This window comes from Sceloporus occidentalis, unplaced genomic scaffold (assembly GCF_023333645.1).
Source record: "Sceloporus occidentalis isolate IW3139 unplaced genomic scaffold, rSceOcc1.0.p SCAF_5, whole genome shotgun sequence".
Classification (NCBI taxonomy): domain Eukaryota; kingdom Metazoa; phylum Chordata; class Lepidosauria; order Squamata; family Phrynosomatidae; genus Sceloporus; species Sceloporus occidentalis.
In genome coordinates, this window is record NW_028316985.1 from 26,553,956 (window position 1) to 26,575,103 (window position 21,148).

The window sequence follows — 21,148 nt, forward strand, 5'->3', positions numbered from 1 at the left end:
AAACAAATGATTTAATTCTTCATACGTTCATCAACCATATGTAGTGTACTATTGTGAAAGGGGGGAAACAGGGGTGGGCAGCTCCCAGGATTTCCTCCAGTCCCTACTAGTGGCCCACAGAATGGCAGATCACACTCCTGAAAACAGCTTTTAAGATCACCTCTGATTTCTTTTCATTTTTTTTAATTGCCTATATCATGCAGTGGGGGGGGGGGGATAATTAAACGACAAATTGCCTTCCTGGGAGCATTTGGAGTGCATGACTTGTCATTGTAGGTATGATGCATAGGGAGGGCAAGGAGGGGTGCTAAGGTCCAAGAGAGGGCAAAAACGACCCCCATGCCATCAGTTGTTGCCCACCCCTGGGGTAATAGGATGTGAATTTATGCAGCTGTAATTAATTGGCAGTCTTTGGAGCCCATTGTTGCCTTCTGATCAGTGAGCACAATATTCATATAATTCAAGCATTAAGCTATCATTTTTCATGATCATGGCTCTGAATATCAGCATCTTCATGCCATCTTGCAGTTCATTGAATTTGCCAGTGTTCTGAAATTGTCAAGATTTGTTCATCCAAAAGTTTTTATTAGTTATATGAAATCATCTAGGTCTCTGTTGTGATTATTTCGTGTGGGTCAATTTATTATTGACATCTGTTCTTGCAGAGATTTTCATCACAAAGAACTCAATTTATGAAATGCAGCATCTCAATACTAGGTTTCAATCTTCTTATCAGTGTTTACATTTTACTCTCAGATTAGAAGGATACACAAGGATGTATTTATTGTTGTTATGCAAAAGTTATATTATGAAGAAAGAAAGGGGGGTAACAAGTATTTTTAAAAAATGAAATCAAACTAATTAGAAGGAATGAAACAGCAGATAATAAACTGGGAGGGAGCCAGCAGTGGCAGTGCTGGGTGCACTGTGGTACATGTGTGGCCTCACTCCAGAGTGCTCCAAATTTCTGTGGGTTCTTTGGGCTGTATGGCTGTGTTCTGGAAGAATTTGTTCCTGACATTTCACCTGCAACTGTAGCTGGCATCTTCAGAGGGTGGTGGCATGGGCATCAACCGGGACACAGAATCTTCTTTGAAAACATCTTAATCATTCTCTAAGACACTGATTATTTGTTAAATATTTGCTACATATTTCATAAAGTGACAGAAGATGCATTAATTCAGGATAGAATCCCATTTATTATTGCGTTTTTAAGACTTTACTATGAACTATTCCATTGAAAGGAATGGGGACTTAAAAGTGTTTATGTTGACAGGATTGAGAACATGAATATGCACACGGATGATATAGTTCTTATTTAGACACTGCATCTGAATTTGAAACGAAAAATGGTTTGATCCCATCACATTGGATCTACCTGCTACAGCTGCTACAAAGTGCCCTCTCCTTATTATAGTGCTATTTTTGTCTCTTTAAAAACCAAAGCATTGTGATGAATATACATGGTACACATTTTAATTGCAGATGACAACACCAGTGATACGACTTCTTCTTCAGAAGGTCAGGTCTATGGTTGACCTTAACTGTCATTGTGGCATACTTTTTTTTTTGCTTTTGTACTTCATTTCCCTTCCTCAGTTTTTGTATTTTGTGGATGACATTTCTAACAAACACACCCACTTCAAAAACTCTCATTCAAACCCATGTTTTAATCATAGATCACACTTCATGTCCCATTTTTGTACTTGAGTGAAGCATTAAAATTGACCATTTCAGATGCTCATTCACCATAAAGCTTTATCCATCAGTTTGCAGTTCTCATGCCGTTTTCCAGCTCCCATGGTTTCTCCCTTCCCTCCTCCTTCTATTACAGGTTTCCTGTTTTCATTCATTTGTACTAAAACATGGACAGTCTACATTGCTTCTTTTTTTTACTTGCTTTATTTTATTCTTATGTATTTCTTTTTACAGATGAAGATGACTCTTCGACTGCAGGTTAGGAGGACAATTCCCTTTTACATTTAATTTTGCTAGTATGTTAAGCAAAAAATCCAGTAAGAGCTACTTTCATGAGCAATTTTCTATGTGATTTCAATTATACATTTTCATTAAGAGTTGTGCTTAGGAATGGGGACTATTTTAAGATCTTACAACTCTTAATGAAGAAATGTTTTACTGTTCACTTTAATGAATGCTTCAGAAGGACTTGCTGAAGAATATTTTTTTACAGACACGTGTGGTGTAATCTGAGAAGAAGGAAATGATGTTTATTGGATTGCATGTTTTTTATTTATTGCAATTAGATCAAGGCTTTCTATCATGATTGAACTCAAGGCAATACATAAAAGTAGCATGAACAGAAAGAACCTTGTTTAGATGTCTTGCTTCCCACAGTGGTGTCAGAAAATGGAACTTTTGACAGACCTGTGTGCCATGAATAATAGATTTTAAGGGTGTAATGATGCACCATGGGTTGAGTCTCTCTTATCTGGAATTCCAAAATATTCCAAAAAACCAAAACATTGTTTAATTGGGAGCTGAGACAGTGATACCTTTGTTTTCTGATGTTTCAGTGTATACAAGCTTTATGCACAAAATTATTAAAAATATTGCATAAAATTACCTTCAGGTATATGAAACACAGACAAAATTCATGTTTAGACTTGGGTCCCATCTCCAATATACTTCATTATATACATATATGCTAATACAGGTATTCCAAAATCCTCAAAAATCCAAAACCCAAGCATTTCACTTAAAGGAGAATCAATCCAGGCTAATATATTTTAGATTGCAATCTTGTGTTCCCAGGCATGACATCCCAGATGTATAGAATATTTTAGGATGATGCCAGCCTAGAGCTGATACAAGTCAATTCCATCCTGCTGGAATCAATGGGAGGGAAATTGTTTAAGAGGGGAAAAACAGATTTGGAAAGAAAGAAAGAAAGAAAGAAAGAAAGAAAGAAAGAAAGAACACCACTTATCCCTCCCCTTTTCTCTCTTTGCTCTAGCATGCTCTGGAGTTTTCTGAGTCTCTGTAAGAACTCCTCTTACACCAAGCAGGATTGTTTCCCCCATTATCTGGTCTGGGCAGAGATCATATGTAGCTTGCAGAGTTGCTTCAAGCGTGTGCCTTCAGATTTCAAGGGAAAACTTCAGCTTAGACAATTGTATTCTACAATTTCCCCTCTGACATAGTATGAGAACAAATAACTCTGCATGACAAATAAAATACTCAAGGTTTAACTGTTGAATTGGTATCATCTAGTTTACTCTTACTTTTCAGATGGGGGAAATCAATCTGGAGAGAGAAAGGAGTCAGGTGAGAGCTTGTAAAACAGACTGAAAGAAAGGAAAAACCAAAACATTCCAATTTCCCCCGTAACATAGCAACTATTAACAACTTACTTTTGTTCAGTTTCAGTTGTTCTGATTTCTAATTTTATATCCAATGCCATGCTAACTTTTTGTTTTGTTTTATATTTACTTCCGATCGAGATCATCATTCTGCTTCAAGTAGTTCACAGATTCCAGTGTGCAATCTGAGCTTTTTATGAGAAAAGGTTTTCTCATTCACTTCACAATAGTGAAAACAAACACCCCTGTTTACGTCAAGCTCTGGAGTATAAAAACATACATTGGTGCTTCAGGTCAGAGCATTTCCAGAGAAGATAGATTTGGAAAATCAAGGCACATATGTCTTTAAAGATATATTGCAACTAAATTTTTCAGTGGAAATACTAAACCAAACAAAGTACTATATATCCCATTTTAAAAGTTTCACATTTAGAAATGTCTTCTTCTTTTTTTAATAAGTCCTTAGAGATGAAGTACTGTACATACATTAGATAACTGGAGAACAAAAAAAAGTCACCACTTAATTATTTATATCTAAATGTTGTTGGACTGACATGAGGCACAGATCAAGAAATCTGACAACCCACTTGCCATACAATGTACACCAGCCCACAGCCTACTTACTTACAGGCAACAGCAGATTAACAGCTGTGGAATCCACATGTGTATCTGTGTGGTTTCCCTGTTACTTTGGATTGAGGCTGTCCAACAACCCCTGAGCTGAGATGCATCTCCCAAGTCTCCTAAAGGAGACACCCCAACAGGAGGATGGAGATATTCTATTACTTCCAACACTGCATCCACCCCCATGTAACACCACTAAAATTGTAATGTGCAAAGGATTACATAAATCAAAACTAGATAAAACAAAGCAGCAGCTGAGAGCAGAAAAGAGAGTAAAAATCCAAATGTTGAGAAATGGCTGAGGGAAGTGTAATTATTTTCCCTGGGTGATGAGCCTGCAATGTCCACCTGGGGAAGGTCCTGCCCTTCTCTGTTGCCAGTCAGCTTCTCAATTGGCCACAGCTTCCAGAAGGTCAGAAAAACTTGTGTGGGCTTCTAGAAAGAAGATTGGTGTGATGTGTTGGAAAAGAAGTAGGTAAGTCTGGGGCTCAGGTTTGTGGATCCAGTGGTAAGTGGCTGGTACAGGCTGAGTGAGTCTACACACAATGATAATCTAGAGAAAAAAATGATTGTCTGCCTGTGATGCATTACTTTGTGTTTGTATGCTAATTCTGTTGGATCAATGTGAAAAGAATGAAATATAACATGGGGCACGAGCTCATGCTGCAGTTGGAAAATAATGCTTTGTAATGTCTTGCATTTTTCTCAGAAAGTCCTAGGTGCAGTGTCTGAACCAGACTTTTAGGCAACCCAGAGAGCAATTTTCTTTATTTTCCAGTGGCACAATAGTAATGGTAACTGTAACTTGTTACTAACAAATAACTTACCTTTCTGGACTACAGTTACAGTTTGAGTAATGAACTTTTGGATGGTCAGAGTAATTAGTAAAATTACTAGTTCTTTTACAGTGTAGATTGTAAGCTCTGCATATGGATTTCTATTTGCCTGTGAAGCGAAGGGCATATCAAGGCTAAAATAAAAGAATTTTGCTGGATATATCTCATAAATGATACCCACTTTTTCTCCATATTAGTATGGTCTATGGGTGATGGTGCCCCAGAAGAAGCAGACAAGCAAGACAATTCCCAGAAATCCATTTTATTTATTGAAAAACCAAAGGGTGGCTCAATTAGTGTTGGTGAGTTGTCAAACAAAAAATGTCCACAAATAAATACTTTTTAATTTAATATTTTCTCTGACTATTTTTACTGTTGATATTTTGAAATGTTACTGTATTTTGAAATGTTACAAGGAAGTGGGGCTTCCTTGACAAATATATATAGGAGTGGGCAGCATATGTGTGCCATATAAAACTGACACCATTTTAATGTGCTGAGATTGTATGTTTGACTGTTTGTCAAAGTTTATTTGTACACATATGCTGCCCACCCCATACATGTTTGCTCTCCCTGGTCCATAGGAAATTAATTTAATGATTGAAATTGACTTTTAAGAAGTTTATTAAAAGACAGATGTTTGATCTAAAAGGGCAAATGTAATTCAACAGAGACATTTTTAGAAGATAAAATTCCGACCAGTATTTTGTTGAGAAGCCAGATGTGGCTTGAATCCAGAATTTCTGAAGGATCATATTCTCCTATATGAGCTTGTCTGAGCTCTAAAAACCTGAAAGGAGGTACTTCTCTCATTTCTACTACCTTCAGAGGCATGTTTGGTAGCAGCACCAGAGAAGGCCTTCTTGGTGGTAGCTTCATGGCTATAGAATTTTCTTCCAGGAGAAGCTAGTCTGTCCTCTTCCCTGTTGTCCTTCCACTGATATGCAAAGATCTTTTCATTCTGGCAAGCTGTGAGTAATTTGTTGAAGTACAGTACTGTTTCTAAATTGCTTTTATTTCAATAGAGTTTTATTACAGGTTGGGTACCTCTTACCCAGAATTCCAAAATCTCAAATACTCCAAAATTTGCCTTTTGATGGTTCAGTGTACACAAACTTTGTTTCATGCATTAAACTATTTAGAATATTAATAACCTTCATGCTATGTTTATAGGGTGTATGTGAAAGATAAATGAATTTCATGTTTAGATTTGGGTCCCATCTCCATGATATCTCATTATGTATATGCAAATATTAACACACACACACACACCCAAAAAATCCAATGCACTTCTGATCTCAAGCATTTTGAATAAGAAAGACTCAACCTGTAAAATTTCAAAATCCTGCCTTGGGAGTTTTGGCTGTTTGGTACTGCTTGCACTTGCTTTTACTCTTGTTTTGAGCTGGGTCACAACTTCAGAAAACGTGAGGCAAATAAATAAATAAAGAAGGAATCAAATGAATTCCTTTCACTACTCTTTCTGAAGAGTCATGTGCACAATCCCAGCTTCTGGATTTAGATGGGAAGCTGCACTCACAGTACCTATTGCATATTTTATACAGTAATCCATTTTCTATGAAATGTGGATCAGGGAGAAAAATACTTGCTGTGCTAATAAAGGAATGAAGCAGCATTGGAACTGTGGTTTTTGTAGGGGGTTTTGGGCTATGTGGCCATGTTCTAGAAGATTTTCTTCCTGACGTTTTGCCAGCATCTGTGGTTGGCTGGCAAAACTTCAAGAAGAAAATCTTCTAGAACATGGCCACATAGCCCAGAAAACCCACAAAAAAAACCATGGATGCCAGCCATGAAAGCCTTCGACTTCAGCATTGGAACTGCTGCAGTGAAATGGAATAGAGTTCAGGGCCCCCAGCCCCACTGCCACAATACATGGCCTTCCAACTTAATTATTTCTTTGATAGACACCAAAACTTTCTTCAGAACATTCACATATGCTCCTCAAGTATGTTGTATTGATTATTGTATACATGATAGACAACAAAGAGTTTACTGGTGTTAACTTTTTTTTTTAAGGGCAAAATATCACATTCATAGCCAAAGTAGAAGCCCAGGATCTTCTCCGAAAGCCAACTGTTAAGTGGTTTAAAGGGAAATGGATGGACCTGGCAAGCAAAGCTGGAAAGCATCTTCAGCTAAAAGAAACATTTGAAAGACAGACAAGGGTACATATGGAAATGTGTGTCTGTGTGCACATGCACATGTATAAAAAAAATTATATCTTTTTGTAGTTTACAGCCTCCCAGAATGTGGGTGTTAAGTCTGATGTGATATTTCTTGATAAATTGAACACAGGATGAGCATAGTAATTTATAAATCGTCCAGCAAATTGATGCCCTTTAAATACTTTAGTGTACAACTCCCATAAGCCCTTGCTAGTACAATCAACCACCAGGGAGGATGGGAGAAGTAGCTGAAATATCTGGGTGACACCATGTTTGGAAACACTGTCATAGATTCCTTCAGAAATTATGTGTTTGTGAATGGAACACCTTTTCCTCCCAAAGGACATGCTAGCTAGGAGAATGCGAGAGCTGTAATCTAAAAAAAAATAACTTCTCCAATTCTGATACATAAACTTGGCCTCAGTTTATTGGTTCCTTTTGTTATTTGTTCAGTTATTTAAAGAATTCATATACGCCCTTTGAACATGACAGCTGTTTCCAGGTGGCTTACACACTAAAATAATTGTTTTGAAATTAAAGTGATGTGAATCTTGTTTTCATATTAATCATGTTAATATTTGGCAAGCCTAATGTATACTGATTTGCCTTGTGACTAGGACTAGATTAGGGAAGAACCTAGAGTTTGGCCATGATTCTGTGAGTTTTTGTGCAAAGAAGGAATGCTTCCAAACTCTGAAAGGACTGTAGCTTAGGATGTTATCAGAAAAGGGAAATTGGAAGTATAATCCAATGGTAATCCAAATGTAATCATGGGGTTTAACGTTATTGCATGATAGACTACCACACACAATTTCGGGCAATGGGAAGTCAGTTCAAACGCAATCATAGGGTTTCATGTTATTGCATGAGAGGTGATCACATGCAATTTCGGGCAGTGGCAAGCTATTTTCAAGTAATGGGAAGTCAGTTCGAATGCAATTCAAATTCACATAAATTCGCTAAACTAGCAAATTCACGTAAATGCGTTCTGGCCCCACTTTCTTTTCATTTGAGAAATTCCTCCCGTGTGATAACGTCCTTAGTGGCAGAGCACATGTGGATGCAAAAACTTCAGTGCCTGACAGCTCTAGGTAGGACTAGAAATAGTTTTGTCTGACATCAATGAATATGCAAAATGCAGAGACTGTGATTGAATCCTAGCTGAGGCTTCCCATTCCCCTTACACATGGTTGCAAGGATGCCTGATTAATTCAGGGGTGAAACAGACACTCGAAATAAGCAGGTTTCTGGCCAGCTTTGAGGTCCCTTGAAGCCGGCTGGAAAGAGCACCCAAGCTGCAATATGGGGAGGGGGGGGTTGGGGAAGCCAGACTAAAAAGAAGCTAGATATTTCCACTTTCTCCTACAAAGTGTGCACCTTCACATGTACGTATAAATGCACTGATTCCAGGGCAGCTCTAAAGGGATGCTCTTTCTAAACCCTAACCCTAATTGTGCATGTAAACGCTCCATCATAGGAGCACATTAAAAGGGATGGAGCTGCCATACCCAAGTGATGAGGGTGGCAATGCCCAAAGGAGAAACTGTGACACCTCTCATGGGGATAAGTACAACTTACAAAAAACAGACCATCAAAAAGGGGACATGGGGTGAAGGGAGGGCATGATTGTACCTTGCTGGCATCTGCATGGGCACACCTCTGCTCCAATGCTCTGTCCTGGTGAAGTGCTGCACATGTGAATGTGCAGTTGCTGAAGGTTCACTCTTGTGAAGATGCACAGAGATGGTGGGGGGAATGGTTTAAAAAAAAAGTACCCAGCAGTGCAGCTTGAAGCTGCATCATGTGGTCATGACATGCACACTCTAGCTGCCTTGGGAGTGGGCAGGGAAGTTGAGGTTTCATTGCAGCTTCGGAAAAGGCAAGTTCAAACTGCTTTTTCATGATCATCTGTTTCTCCCCTCAATCTTTGCAAATTCCTCTACCCAATAGAACCAAATCTATAATACTGAAGAAATTTAAACCTATCTCCTTATTGGATTTTACCCTTCCATCAACACTGAGACTCAATTCTCAGCAATTTAAATATATCAAAATATTAAATGTACATATGAAAAGAATGGCCTAAATCATGTGGTTAATCCTGACTAGAGTAGACTAATTCAATCAGGGGGATTTCTCTACACATGTTGACTCACCATTTAACAATTGATTAAATAGGTCTACTCTGGTTAGGATTCACCAACAGGATGTATGTATTTTAAAAATTAAAGTTGAATGTTAACATGGAAATACATAGATGTACAGCTAAAAACACATTGGAGCAAAAGAAATTGGAAGCAGACAAATTCACCTATCCCTAATCATAGCAAAAATGTCATTTTAGCATGAATGTACATGCTATGTTTAACTACTAAATATTCCCTTAAATCAAAACTAATAATTTAATTGTGTCTTTGGACTGCAGATCTATACATTTGAGATGCACATCATTAAAGCCAAGGAAAACTATGCAGGAAATTATAGATGTGAAGTGACATATAAAGATAAGGTTGACAGCTGCTCGTTTGATCTGGAGGTCCATGGTAAGAAACAATCTTGTTTTCTTTATTTCCTATATATGCATATAAAACTGAGAAAATTGGTTTATCTGAGTCCCTACACCCTTTTCTATTTCTATTTCCATGTATGTTTTATATGCCCTCCAAGATATGTATATTGGTTTACTTTTCCTCTTTACACCTCTCATTTCAGAGATGCAATTTTTATTTCTGCTGCAAACATTAAAAACCAATGAGTGTTTTGGAGCGTCTTGGGAAAGGAATATAAGGATATGGTTTCACCCATGCCAGCCCTGCTACTACGGAGGCTTGCCTCAGGCAGCTGATTTTCAGTATTGTAAAATAGCAGGCTGTTGTTAGTTATTTGATAAATAAACCTTATACTTTTACTGCCAGGGAAGAGCTCAAAGGAAGTCTGCCATTGCCTTTGTCTGAGGCTGAGAGAGTGTGACTTGCCCAAGGTCACCCAATATGTTTTCATGGCTGATGGGATTTGAGCCCTGTTCTCCAGAGTCCCAGTCCCATGCTCAAACCAGTACACCATGCTGACTCTCCTGATGTAGAGAATAGCTATATATTCTTGTTTTTATTAAACTTGCTTAACTACAAGGCATTACCAAGAGAGAAGAAATCTTTTGAACAAATCTTGCCAAAAAAAAAAAACACCTCCTGATAGGGTCACCTTAGGGTTGTTATAAGTTGTAAATGACTTAAGGTCACACAACAACAATAATACACCAGGTAATGTAGAGTGTACACATGCTCCCGAGCCCTATTGTGCACCACTGGTGCCATCATGGCTTGCCCCCATCCATGCATGGCGCAGCTCCAAATGGTGCCATGCCATGTGTACATCATCGGTGCACGTGAGGGCTCCAATGGCGCCATGGGCAATCATTGAAAGAACCTGCTAGAAGCGGGTTCTTTTTATGCCTCTTGTAGGCCGCGCCATTTGGAAGGTGCGGTCTCCATGTGGGGCAAAAACGAGCAGCTACAGACTGCTACCAATACAGCTGTCATTCCATCTTTCTGGGAACTTTTTTGGACAAGGGGCCTCTGAGGGAGAATACTCCACTGAAGAACATACGAATCCTGCTGACTCTGATCAAAACATCCTGTTTCCCACAGTGACAAACCAGATGCCTCCAAGAGGTCCACAAGGAGGGTGTGAAAGCAACAGTCCTCTCTTCCTGCTGCTTTTGGCCTTTAGCAGCTGCCCTTCGGTAACACACTACCTCTGAATGCAGAGGATTCATATAGCAAAATGGCTAATACCACTGGATAGAGTCTATCCGATAGACCTACCCTCTGTGGATTTACGTAATCCCACTTTAAAGCAACCTGGCAGTTTTCACACAACTTTAATAGGCTGGAAATGACTCAGAACATAACTCTGAGTCAGTGAAATCATATTAAATTCTTCAAGCAATTATTTGAGAAGCTTGCTGAAGCCTGCAGTTTATATTTGGAATAAAGTCTGTACTAGATGACAGTGCTGACAGCTCCAGACTCTAAAAATTTATTCACGATTGGAGGTCAAAGAAAGGGCTCCCTTTTTGGCTCATCTCAGGTCCAGCAAGGAATTTATCTGCTACAAGTCCATTATAGCATCTCCCCAGGAGAGAGAGAATGTATTAGGTTCTGTGCCACGCATTCCCTTGATATTCAAGTTATTGCATCTTCTCAGACAAAAAAAAGATGGAAGAAAATCCAATCAGGCATTTTAAACCCATTTGATATAAGCAGGAAAAGTCTGTATGTTGAAGTAAGTAGAACATGGACATGACACCTTTTTTTCTGGCAGGATAAATACACAATATAATAGAACCAACAAAGTGAGGATGTGCCTTACCTTAGGATATGCCACACTGCATTTCTCCCATCAGGACTGACCCTGCCATTAGGTGGAAGAAACTAGCTGCTTTTGAAAGTTGGAGTAGTGGCAGTAAGTTTTTTAAGTTAAACCTAAAAACCTACTGTAACCTACTGTCCTCAAATGCGAGGGAGAACACTGTTCTGCCACAGTAGATGATGATGATGATGATGATGATGATGATGATGATGATGATGATGATGATGATGATGATGATTTTACCTACCCCTCCCCAAGGCTTGAGGCAGGGTACACTATCGATTAAAACACATAAAACCATTTCAACACATTAAGTTAAAATACATAAACCTAGTTTTTTTGTGGGTTTTTTGGGCTATGTGGCCATGTTCTAGAAGAGTTTCTTCCTGACGTTTCGCCAGCATCTGTGGCTGGCATCTTCCGAGAAATCTCTGAAGATGCCAGCCACAGATGCTGGCGAAACATCAGGAAGAAACTCTTCTAGAACATGGCCACATAGCCCGAAAAACCCACAAAAAACTATTGATGCCAGCCATGAAAGCCTTCAACTTCACATAAACCTAGGATCATGATAAAACCAAAGATCATCCAACACAAAATTAAAAATATACCAGTTTAAAATTCCTAATTTAAAATTGACTGGGTAGGCCAGGTGAAAGAGATAGGCCTTCAAAAAGGATTGAACCAGCGGCCCACTCATCATCTGAGCATAAAACAGACCGCAACCATTTTGACCTTCACCTCACTTCATAGTTTCTGACAACCCCTGTCAGACTATGTCCTATAAGCACTGGGGTGTTGTGATGTTGATGTTAATGAGGTGGTGAATCTGCTCTGGATTTTACTTTGAACTTTAAAGGTTCCATCCATAGCATTCAGGATCTTGGCTAGCTGCTTAAAAGTTTGGACTAAAACCTGGACCAGGTTTACCACATGACTGACAACAGAGTCACTCCAATGTCACAAAGTGCTAAGTATCAAGCAGTGGTCAGTAGTAGATGGTGGAATACAGGAGGAGTTTCACAGTGAAACCAGAGCTGACATTTGGCAAGAGTTAATGCTTTCCTCTCTCTGGGACGCTCTTTAAAATACAGTGGATCCTCCACATTCGATGGGGTTAGGGATGCACAATCCCGTGAAAGTGGAAAAACCACAAATAAAAAACACTATTTTTTTAACCTGTAAAACACCTCTCTAGATTCCTAGGGGCCCCAGCACAACTCTGTGGTAAATATCCACTGGAAGTTGACCATAGAATTGTGCCGGAGGACCTACAAATGCATCAAGAAGTGTTCTTTCTAGCAATCTTTAGGTTCTCCATTATCTTGTGAAAGTTGGCCATAGGGTCATGCTGGAGGACCTAGGGAGAAGATATTAATCAAATCCGCAAATAATCAAATCCTCAGATGTCAAAGCTGCAAATGTGGAGAGCCAACTGTATCAAGCTCCCAGTCTGGAAAATAAACAGACATGCCATCATAAAAGCAAGGCCTAAGACATGTGAAGCATTTTTAAACTTGGTAATGATTCCCCAAGAATTCCTTCACTGGCCTCCTTTTATTTATGGACATACATTAGGGGACTGGGGAGAGAGAGTGTGTCCATGAGCAAAGGACCTTGTCTGTCCCTCAAAACACTACTGTTGGGTCCCAAAGCCTGGTCACCTGCCCCAGCGGCTTCAGATGCCAGACACATCTACAACAAGCTTTTGAAATATCTTCGCCTTACAGCAGTCTGGCAGCTAACCCACTCTATGGTCATGCTAGCAAAACAAGGCTACCAAATTACCAAGGTCAGCATGCTCATTAATCAGCCAGGGAGGCAGGGCACAATTAACGGAATGTCCAGCAGCTGACTGCCAATTAACCGGACAAGCCTCAGAGTCTGCCCGCATGTAGGCAAGGAGCCAGCCTGTCTGCGGGCATAAACTTTCTATAGGAGTGAATTGTTTTATCTGATTACATGACTAATTTACACTGGGTGAAATTCAATCCCAGATTCAATTCTCTTACAGGCTTAAAGCAGCAACTAGGGGGTGATGGCCAGACCTTGCACTTAGAAGCAATTGTTATTTGCAGAGTTTGGCCAAGTTCCTTTTTTGGGAGCATAATTCTCAGAATTCCCCTGCTGGTCACCAGGGGATGCTGGGAGCTATAGTCCAGAAGTAACCTTGGTTTATTTAGGGCTCCCCCCAGACTTGCCAAAAGCCTCAAGATTTGGTGGTGTCATCCCTGTACTTACTGATTTTTTTTAAAAAAGAAGACTATCTATATTGTGTGCCAGTCTATTTCAGGGCAAAGGGGATTTAGATTGCAGTTCCCAGAATCCACCAGCCAGCATATGTTCCAAAGAACTCATTTTCCCAGTTTCTGCAAGGCATACATCTAGATATTAAGACACAGCTTTTTGAAAGCTTTGTAAAAGCATTCGCCAGAATGGTAAGGGGTGATGGGAGTTAGTGTCCCTACATCTGAAGGGCCACATTCACAGCACTGAAAATGGGCACTAACCTGAGCCTGTTCTAGTGTGTAGACATTTCCATTGATTCACCCAATAGGGCATTGTTGGTCGACAAGTTTTTACTGGCTAGATATTTCTGTTTTAGTCTCGGTAGACGTGGGGATTTATGGAAGGAAACAGCTGCAGGGAGAAGTATAAGCCTTCTCTACCCATGCAGAGCTGTCCTGATCTGGATTGGGGCCCAGTTTCTTTGAAGCAGGGGGAACTAATAATAATTTACAAAATAGCATAATTCCATGAATATTTTCCTAGAGAGCTATATTTAAATATACTGTGGACCCACAGGATGGATTGGTGAAAATACAAAAGGCAATAGAGAAAAATTAACAGATCAGTATATCAGTTGAACACACACACACACACACACACACACACACACACACACACACTTTATACACAGATTTTTTTATACACGGATTGAAGCATCCACGGTTTGAAAATGTTAAAAAAGTATAAATTTAAAATATCAAATGCTGATTTTCCATTTTTTATAAGGGACACCATTTTGCTATGTCATTATAATTAATGAGACTTGAGCATCTACGGATTTTGGTATCCACAGGGGACCCTGGAACCAAACCCCAGCATATAACAAGGGTCCACTGTATATATAATTGTGCAGCTGATATACTGATCTGTTAATCTTTCTCTGTTGCCTTTTTTTATTTATCATCCCACCCAAAGATTATATAGATTAAATTCATTTACATAGTGAAATCTGCTGCCAAGAAACTTGTAACACTACTGAAATACACAGAGATACAGCCAATGTCAGGACACCATGAGTAAACAAAGGGATTTTTGTCTCTTGCCAGTAAAATCTCTCCACGTTTTATAAAGGATAAATTGGGCTGGTAAAATCAAAGCATGATGGTTAGGGTTAACACCATGCTGGCTGCATTACATCCTTCTATCACACAGGGCATGGACATCCATACTTTCTACCCAGAGATTTGCACTTTGCAAATTACACAGATCATTTACTTTTATTTTTATTTTTATTGTAGAAGTTTCATCTGCACCATCAATAGATATCCGGTCTGCATTCAAAAGAAGGTAACTTCATATAGTGATTTTTGGAAAATGCTTTAGTAGTGGGTGTTGAAAGTATCACATACCTTATACTCTGAAAACAAAGTCAACAGGTTGAAAATACTGAGATGGGTTTCTGAAAAATGCACAGTGAAATCAGAGTGACACATCTGTTACAAAGAGAATTGTCAGAGATAAAGGCTATGGTGTGGTTTTTTAAATGTCTTTCTACTACTGAAAATTAAGATTCCCATTCAATTTTCTGTAATATCTGCTTGAGTCAGTGGAGCAGTGCATCCAGACTTTAATGATGTAACCACCCTTTGGTAGAAAGAGCGTTATAAATTATTATTATTATTATTATTATTATTATTATTATTATTATTATTGGTAACTGCTTAAGGGATACCTCCCTTACATTTCCAAAACATAGAGCAGATTCACTGCCCCAGTGTCCTGAAAGCCATTAGTGGCCACTGATGGTTGATTTATATGTTGTGGGGCTAAATCCAGCATAGTGCTATTGATAACAGTGGGACTTTCTTCCTCCCTCCCCTCACTGTAACTCCCTTCCCTGTTTTGGAGCATTTCCTGCTTGGTTTTAAAGCTGAACAATTGGGATTGGAGCTTCGTGGGGGGAGCAGGGTTTGCCTCTGTCCTTCATCTGCTAGTGAAAACATCTTTCATCAGTAGAAATGTGCAATTTTATGTCTTATCCATGTTTGCCATATGGCAGTTGTTATTAAGCACTCTATACAGAGGCTGTTTCCAAAAGGTGATCTCAGTTGTTTAGGTGCACTTAGACTAGTTCCACCACAAGTGTGTACTAAGTGAGGCAATGGCAAAGGGGAAGAGAGTGCGCCCATAGATCATATGAACTGCTGCATACAAATAGTTCAGAAATGTGTTAATATCTGTAACACAGAAATGTAGAGCACTGCCTGTGTAGTAGTCATACTCTGGCCTGAATTCTATTGATTACTTCCAACAAGAATAGACCCATTTAATCAATTGGTGATGGATGAGTCAATGTATAGGTCATGGATTCAGGAAGTCTACACTAGGTGAGACCAACCAACAAAATGTAATATTTATTACAGTGAGTGCAGACATTCTGAGGCAACATGTGAATGCTAAAAATTCCAGATAACTTTGATATATATTGGAAGATTCAAGGATAAAACCAGTGAATTTTATAATCTCTTGAATGTTGTTGTTTTATTATTTGCACTAGGCCATTCATATCCATGGTGCCACACTTCATTACACAAGCAACAACTTCATATCCCTGTTCTCAAGGACCTTACAAAAGACATGGGGTGGGGGAGAGACTTTAAAATGTCCATCAAGATGGAGTTTTAGAATTGTGGTGCCACTCCTGAAAAGACTCTCATCTCTTTTATATAACCACCTGAAATCACACATATACAGAACAGAGGGCAGGTCCTTTACGGGAAATATTAGTTTGGCAGAATCTAAGGAGCAGCTTCTTGCTGAAATAATCTCATCCAAAAGCCTGATTGCAGTTAGAAATTAGGTTAATTCAACAGCCTTAAGGAAAAAGGTTTGGGGAGAGGATTTGGTGATAGGTAGACAAGTCCATAAATCAGAAACAACTTGTAGGCAAACAACACACACACACAGGGAGAGAGAGAGAGAGAGAGAAGTGTCACTACATGAATAGTCACAAATAGGATGTTAGCATTCACTTAAGAATATTTCATAGAGGAAAAATGTATACTTGTTTTCAGAAATTCATCTGAGATTGTCAGCATTTGCACACAAATACTGGCCTTCACCCCTGTACCATTGCAATACTATGATGGCTCTGACAGGTTTTCTAGGCCATTGTAGGGAAAGTACATTTTCCCAGGAAACCATCAGGAAATAGGTTCATTCTTTCAGCATTTTTGATCCCAAAAGATCAGCTTGGGATCTCTGTGTGTGAGTTAGACCAAGACACTTTCTGTTCTGCCATGTGTGAGCAATTGCATACAATACAGAAAATAGCCATTTGGACTTCTGTTTCATGAGAGAAATTTGTATCAGATGATGATATTTCAGCACTCTAAACCTTAATGCCCTATAAATTGGGTAGACAACTGATGACCTGACCTATGTTGCTGGACTGCAACTCCCACCATCTCCTATAATTCGTTCATTGACTGGGGGTTATGAGAAAGCCAACAACATCTGGAGGGGTACATGTTACCTGTCCTTACCGTACGTGGAAGAAAGTCCCATAAGCTCTTCATTTTTGTGAAGGTACTTGTGCAAAGCTATCCTGAATTTGATATTGAAGAATATTTTGCAATTCCAGACATCTATGTATTTATTTTTATTGATTAATCTAACATGTATATCTGAGAAGGCAGTGAATGTCAGTGAATCATAAACCATTTGTTGCACAGATCATCTAACCAAAGACCTTTTGTGTTGACATCCCACTAGTCATGCCCTCTATGTTCCCACATTTCATCATGATGCATTTACCTCTACCAGTTCAACCATTTGGCATGATTCTGCCTTTCTGTTCCTCCATCTCTTCCTCACCATTTTTATGCCTATAGTAACACAAGTATATGGCATGGTGAAGTAAACTCAAGATACCTGGGTTTGCCACTACATTTTGGAAGTACCTGCTGGTGGTGCATTTAGTAATTCTACCTCTTCAGATTCCTGAGAAACCTGTGAGGATTTATTCTACATCAAAGCTCATGTTGTGGACTATACCTCCCAGAGTCCTCCAGTCAGCATGCCCAATGATCATATTGGCTGGTGCATACAAAATGTAATTTTTCAGCACTCTGTTCCAGCTACAGAAAGGTTTTGCAAAGCCTTCTCACCTTTAGTGGAACTCACTGGAGTTGCATTAAGGCTTATCCCATGGTATGTCAGTAACATCACCAACAATGAATCATCATTTTTGTCCACCAAGGAAGTGAAAAGAGCATGGTTTTCCTGCCTTCCAGTTTCTTCTGATGAACATTACAGTAATTCTTTCCATTTCATGGGGTGAGGTAGCTACCTCAGGAAACCCTTGCTGGAGGTGGTAGGATCCAGTTGTGTTTGCAGTGCAACCCCATTTGCATCTGTTAAATTAGCCTGCTGCTCTCAAGTGGGAGGGGAGAACAATGTTTCCCTATCGCCATTGCTGAAATTAGATTTAACTGCCAGTCAACTTTTGTACATGGAATGAAAGGTGGCGGACAGCATGGCACTTGGTACCTCTGTTAAGGTAGTAATATATCCTGGACCATCACAGATGGAGTTGGCAACAACTGGTCCTGCACTAAGCCTGGCAATACCTACATGGGCTTGTGATATTGACAACTCCAGTTTTCATGCCAGACAGGAGCAGATGTTTCCTGAACCAAGGACAGCGGTTCTCAACCTGTGGGTCACGACCCCTTTGTGGTCAAACAATCCTTTCACAGGGGTTGCCTAGAACCATCGGAAAACACATATTTAGAATGGTCTTAGGAACCAAGACACCGATCCTCTATGGTTGGGGGTCACCACAACATGAGGAACTGTATTAAATGGTCGCAGCATTAGGAAGGTTGAGAACCACTGACCAAGGATGAGGTGATAACTCAATGACAAAGAACATTTTGTATGTAAAAAGTCCCAGGTCCCTCCCCTAACATCCCTGCTTCAGGAAGAGATTATGAGGGTATTTCTGACCAGGAAAGATGATGATCACTTGAGGTCAGCATCTCTGCCCTAGAGTGGTGGTGATGATGAGAGAAGGCAACACTGGTCTGCAGGTACAAGCATTCTCGGTTTGTACTACTCTTCCCAGAATCCTCCAGGCAACATAGCAAGTGGTTTCTGGGAGTGGTTGTCAAAAATCAAGCTGTTTCCATGCTTTGGCTGGATGTACAAATGGTCCTACAAACTTTACAAATGGTAAAATACCTAGGAATTGTGTAGTATATTGAAAAATAACAGATTTATTATGGGATTAGCTTTCACAAATCGGGGTCCATTTCATCAGATGCACTAGTTATAAGGCAGGAACTGATATTCCAAAATCAACCTGACCTATCAGTTTAAAATAATTCAGAGCTATCAATATTGCTCACTTGGGCATCTAGTGGAAACATGTTACTCCCTACTCCAAAAGGAAGAAATCAAAGCTTTTGACACTTCAGTGTATTTAGTGTAATAATGTTTTTGTTTTTAAAGATCCTGGTTAAAACCCCTATATTCAATTGTATTAATAAATTAATATTGCTGCATTATTCCCCTGTAACTAAGGGAATGGCATTTGAGTATCTGAACCTTCTGGGATCATCATTGCCTCCCAGGATAGTCCAGACATTGTTCATCAAATAATCTTTCCTCTCTTCCTCATACTCATGCAGCCATTTGGTTCTGCAAGAAAATTAAGCAAATACAGATTTCCCAGCTCCTACTCCCCATCATCTAGGTCATCTTCACTTGGGAAGACATTTTATCCAGAAGACTGCTGCTTTTCTATAGGTGATAGAAAGGGAAGGGCATGCTCTGAAAAGCCATAAAGAAGGCTGCCCTTTGGGACTAGGCAATGTTAATGGCTCCATGATCACCAAGTTAACTTCCATGATGTGTTAGTTTTATAAACAGGGCTTTGTGTATTTTATGCAGAGATAGTAACAAGATTCTCCCCAGAATAAATAAAAACAAGTAAATTAATATTTGTTCTCTTCCTAAGATCAGTTAACAAAATGCTTTGTTTTTGTAAGCAATGAAGCAGTAGAAAAATGGAAGGGAGGGAGATGGAAGCTAGCATTTTCAAGAGAAACGTTTATCCTGAAAAACATGTGAGTTAGGGAAAGAAAACTGGTCAGGGCACTGTTGTCCCATTCCCTGATCACTGAATACTTTCCCAGTTGTTTTCTTCCTTTCTTGGTTACACACTCACTACATTGTTCAACATATTATGCAATCATGCTTATGCAAAATATACTAAGCCCTGTTTATTAATAATTGCAATGCCATTGTTATTGTTCAACATATTCTATAAATGAATTCATCTCTTTTTAACCCATCCACCAGCCCACAATCACTGTCTTTCTCTGTCACTTTCTCATCTATAAAACCATACAACACATTGTGTGTGAGCAAGGAAAAGTAAATTCCCAAAGGCAGTTTTACAAAAACCTTAAGTTTACTATTTGTTATTTTATACAGCTGTGCATTGTTCTATCCAGTGTAAACAACAATGCAATATTTGTTTTTACATTTGTAACTGAGATCAGCACAAGCCCTTTGTTGTTGTTTTTAAAACAGGCACATTAGCAGACATAAAAAAAACAAAGCCCTTTGTGCTGACTCACGTCACCTTGGAACACATTTGTGTTACAGGAGCGTTTAACACAAATTTAGGCAAATTTATGTCTACATATTTAGAAAAATTTGCCTGAAGAAGTGTAGCTTGGAACAACACAAACCTTTGTGTTTATTTTTCACAAGTGCTTGTTAATGGACATTATACATCCTTTGAAAAAGAATACAAGTTTGTGTTGACATAATATTCTCTCCTGTGTGTCTACAATGTAAGTAGTGTTGCATTTGCAGAGCAACTAGAGTGTATGCAATGTGTGTTGTCCAACTCTCTGGGTATTAAACAAAGACTTGATTTTCTTTTCTTATTAATAACAGCGGTGAAGGACAAGAGGATGCAGGAGAACTTGACTTTAGTGGTCTCCTGAAACGTAGGTGAGAACCAAGCAATGAAGTGAGCAGGTGTGGACTGGAAGTTGGTTAGGCTTTCACATAGGAAAATGTCAGGTGTAGAATTAATTCCTTCCAAAATGGTACCGTCACTTCCCTTTGGTGTTACAAACTTTTAATTCTTAAGGGACCAAACATGCTGAAATTCTGTCAGCATGGTGACAAGAAGCCACAAAAATCTGAGGATATCATACTCTTTCTTAGGGCTGTTACCCATATTATAATTTAACATCATGGGAATATACACTGCAGAAGTAATCCAGTTTGACACCACTTTAACTGCTGTGGCTGAATTCTATGAAATTGTGGGATAGGTTGTTTGTTGTGGCTCTCTGACAGAGAAGGCTAAATGTCTCACAAAACTACAATTCCAGAATTCCATAGCACAGAGCCATAGTAGTTAAACTTGTGTCAAACTGGATTAATTCTACAATGTGTATGCAGCCTTCAAGAAGCATTCCTTGGACACTAAATTATAACATGGGGATAAAATCTTATTGGGACTTGCCAGTACTTTATTAGTGTTTGTTTTGTGCTT

The 21,148-nt window shown here is 39.1% G+C and overlaps 1 protein-coding gene across 8 annotated transcripts in view; it reads left to right on the forward strand.

Annotated features, from left to right (window-relative positions):
- Positions 1-21,148, forward strand: part of MYBPC1 (myosin binding protein C1) — a 113,277-nt gene that overhangs the window by 33,676 nt on the left and 58,453 nt on the right. For 6 of the 8 annotated variants that reach the window (XM_089527944.1, XM_089527940.1, XM_089527945.1 and 3 more), the window contains 8 exons: positions 1,486-1,521; positions 1,933-1,956; positions 3,250-3,285; positions 4,978-5,082; positions 6,818-6,966; positions 9,392-9,509; positions 14,865-14,913; positions 20,539-20,595. In XM_089527944.1, the coding sequence (XP_089384070.1) occupies positions 1,486-1,521; positions 1,933-1,956; positions 3,250-3,285; positions 4,978-5,082; positions 6,818-6,966; positions 9,392-9,509; positions 14,865-14,913; positions 20,539-20,595 (574 nt within the window). The remainder of the gene's footprint in view (positions 1-1,485; positions 1,522-1,932; positions 1,957-3,249; positions 3,286-4,977; positions 5,083-6,817; positions 6,967-9,391; positions 9,510-14,864; positions 14,914-20,538; positions 20,596-21,148) is intronic. The other 2 variants (XM_089527942.1, XM_089527946.1) reach the window with 2 other exon arrangements.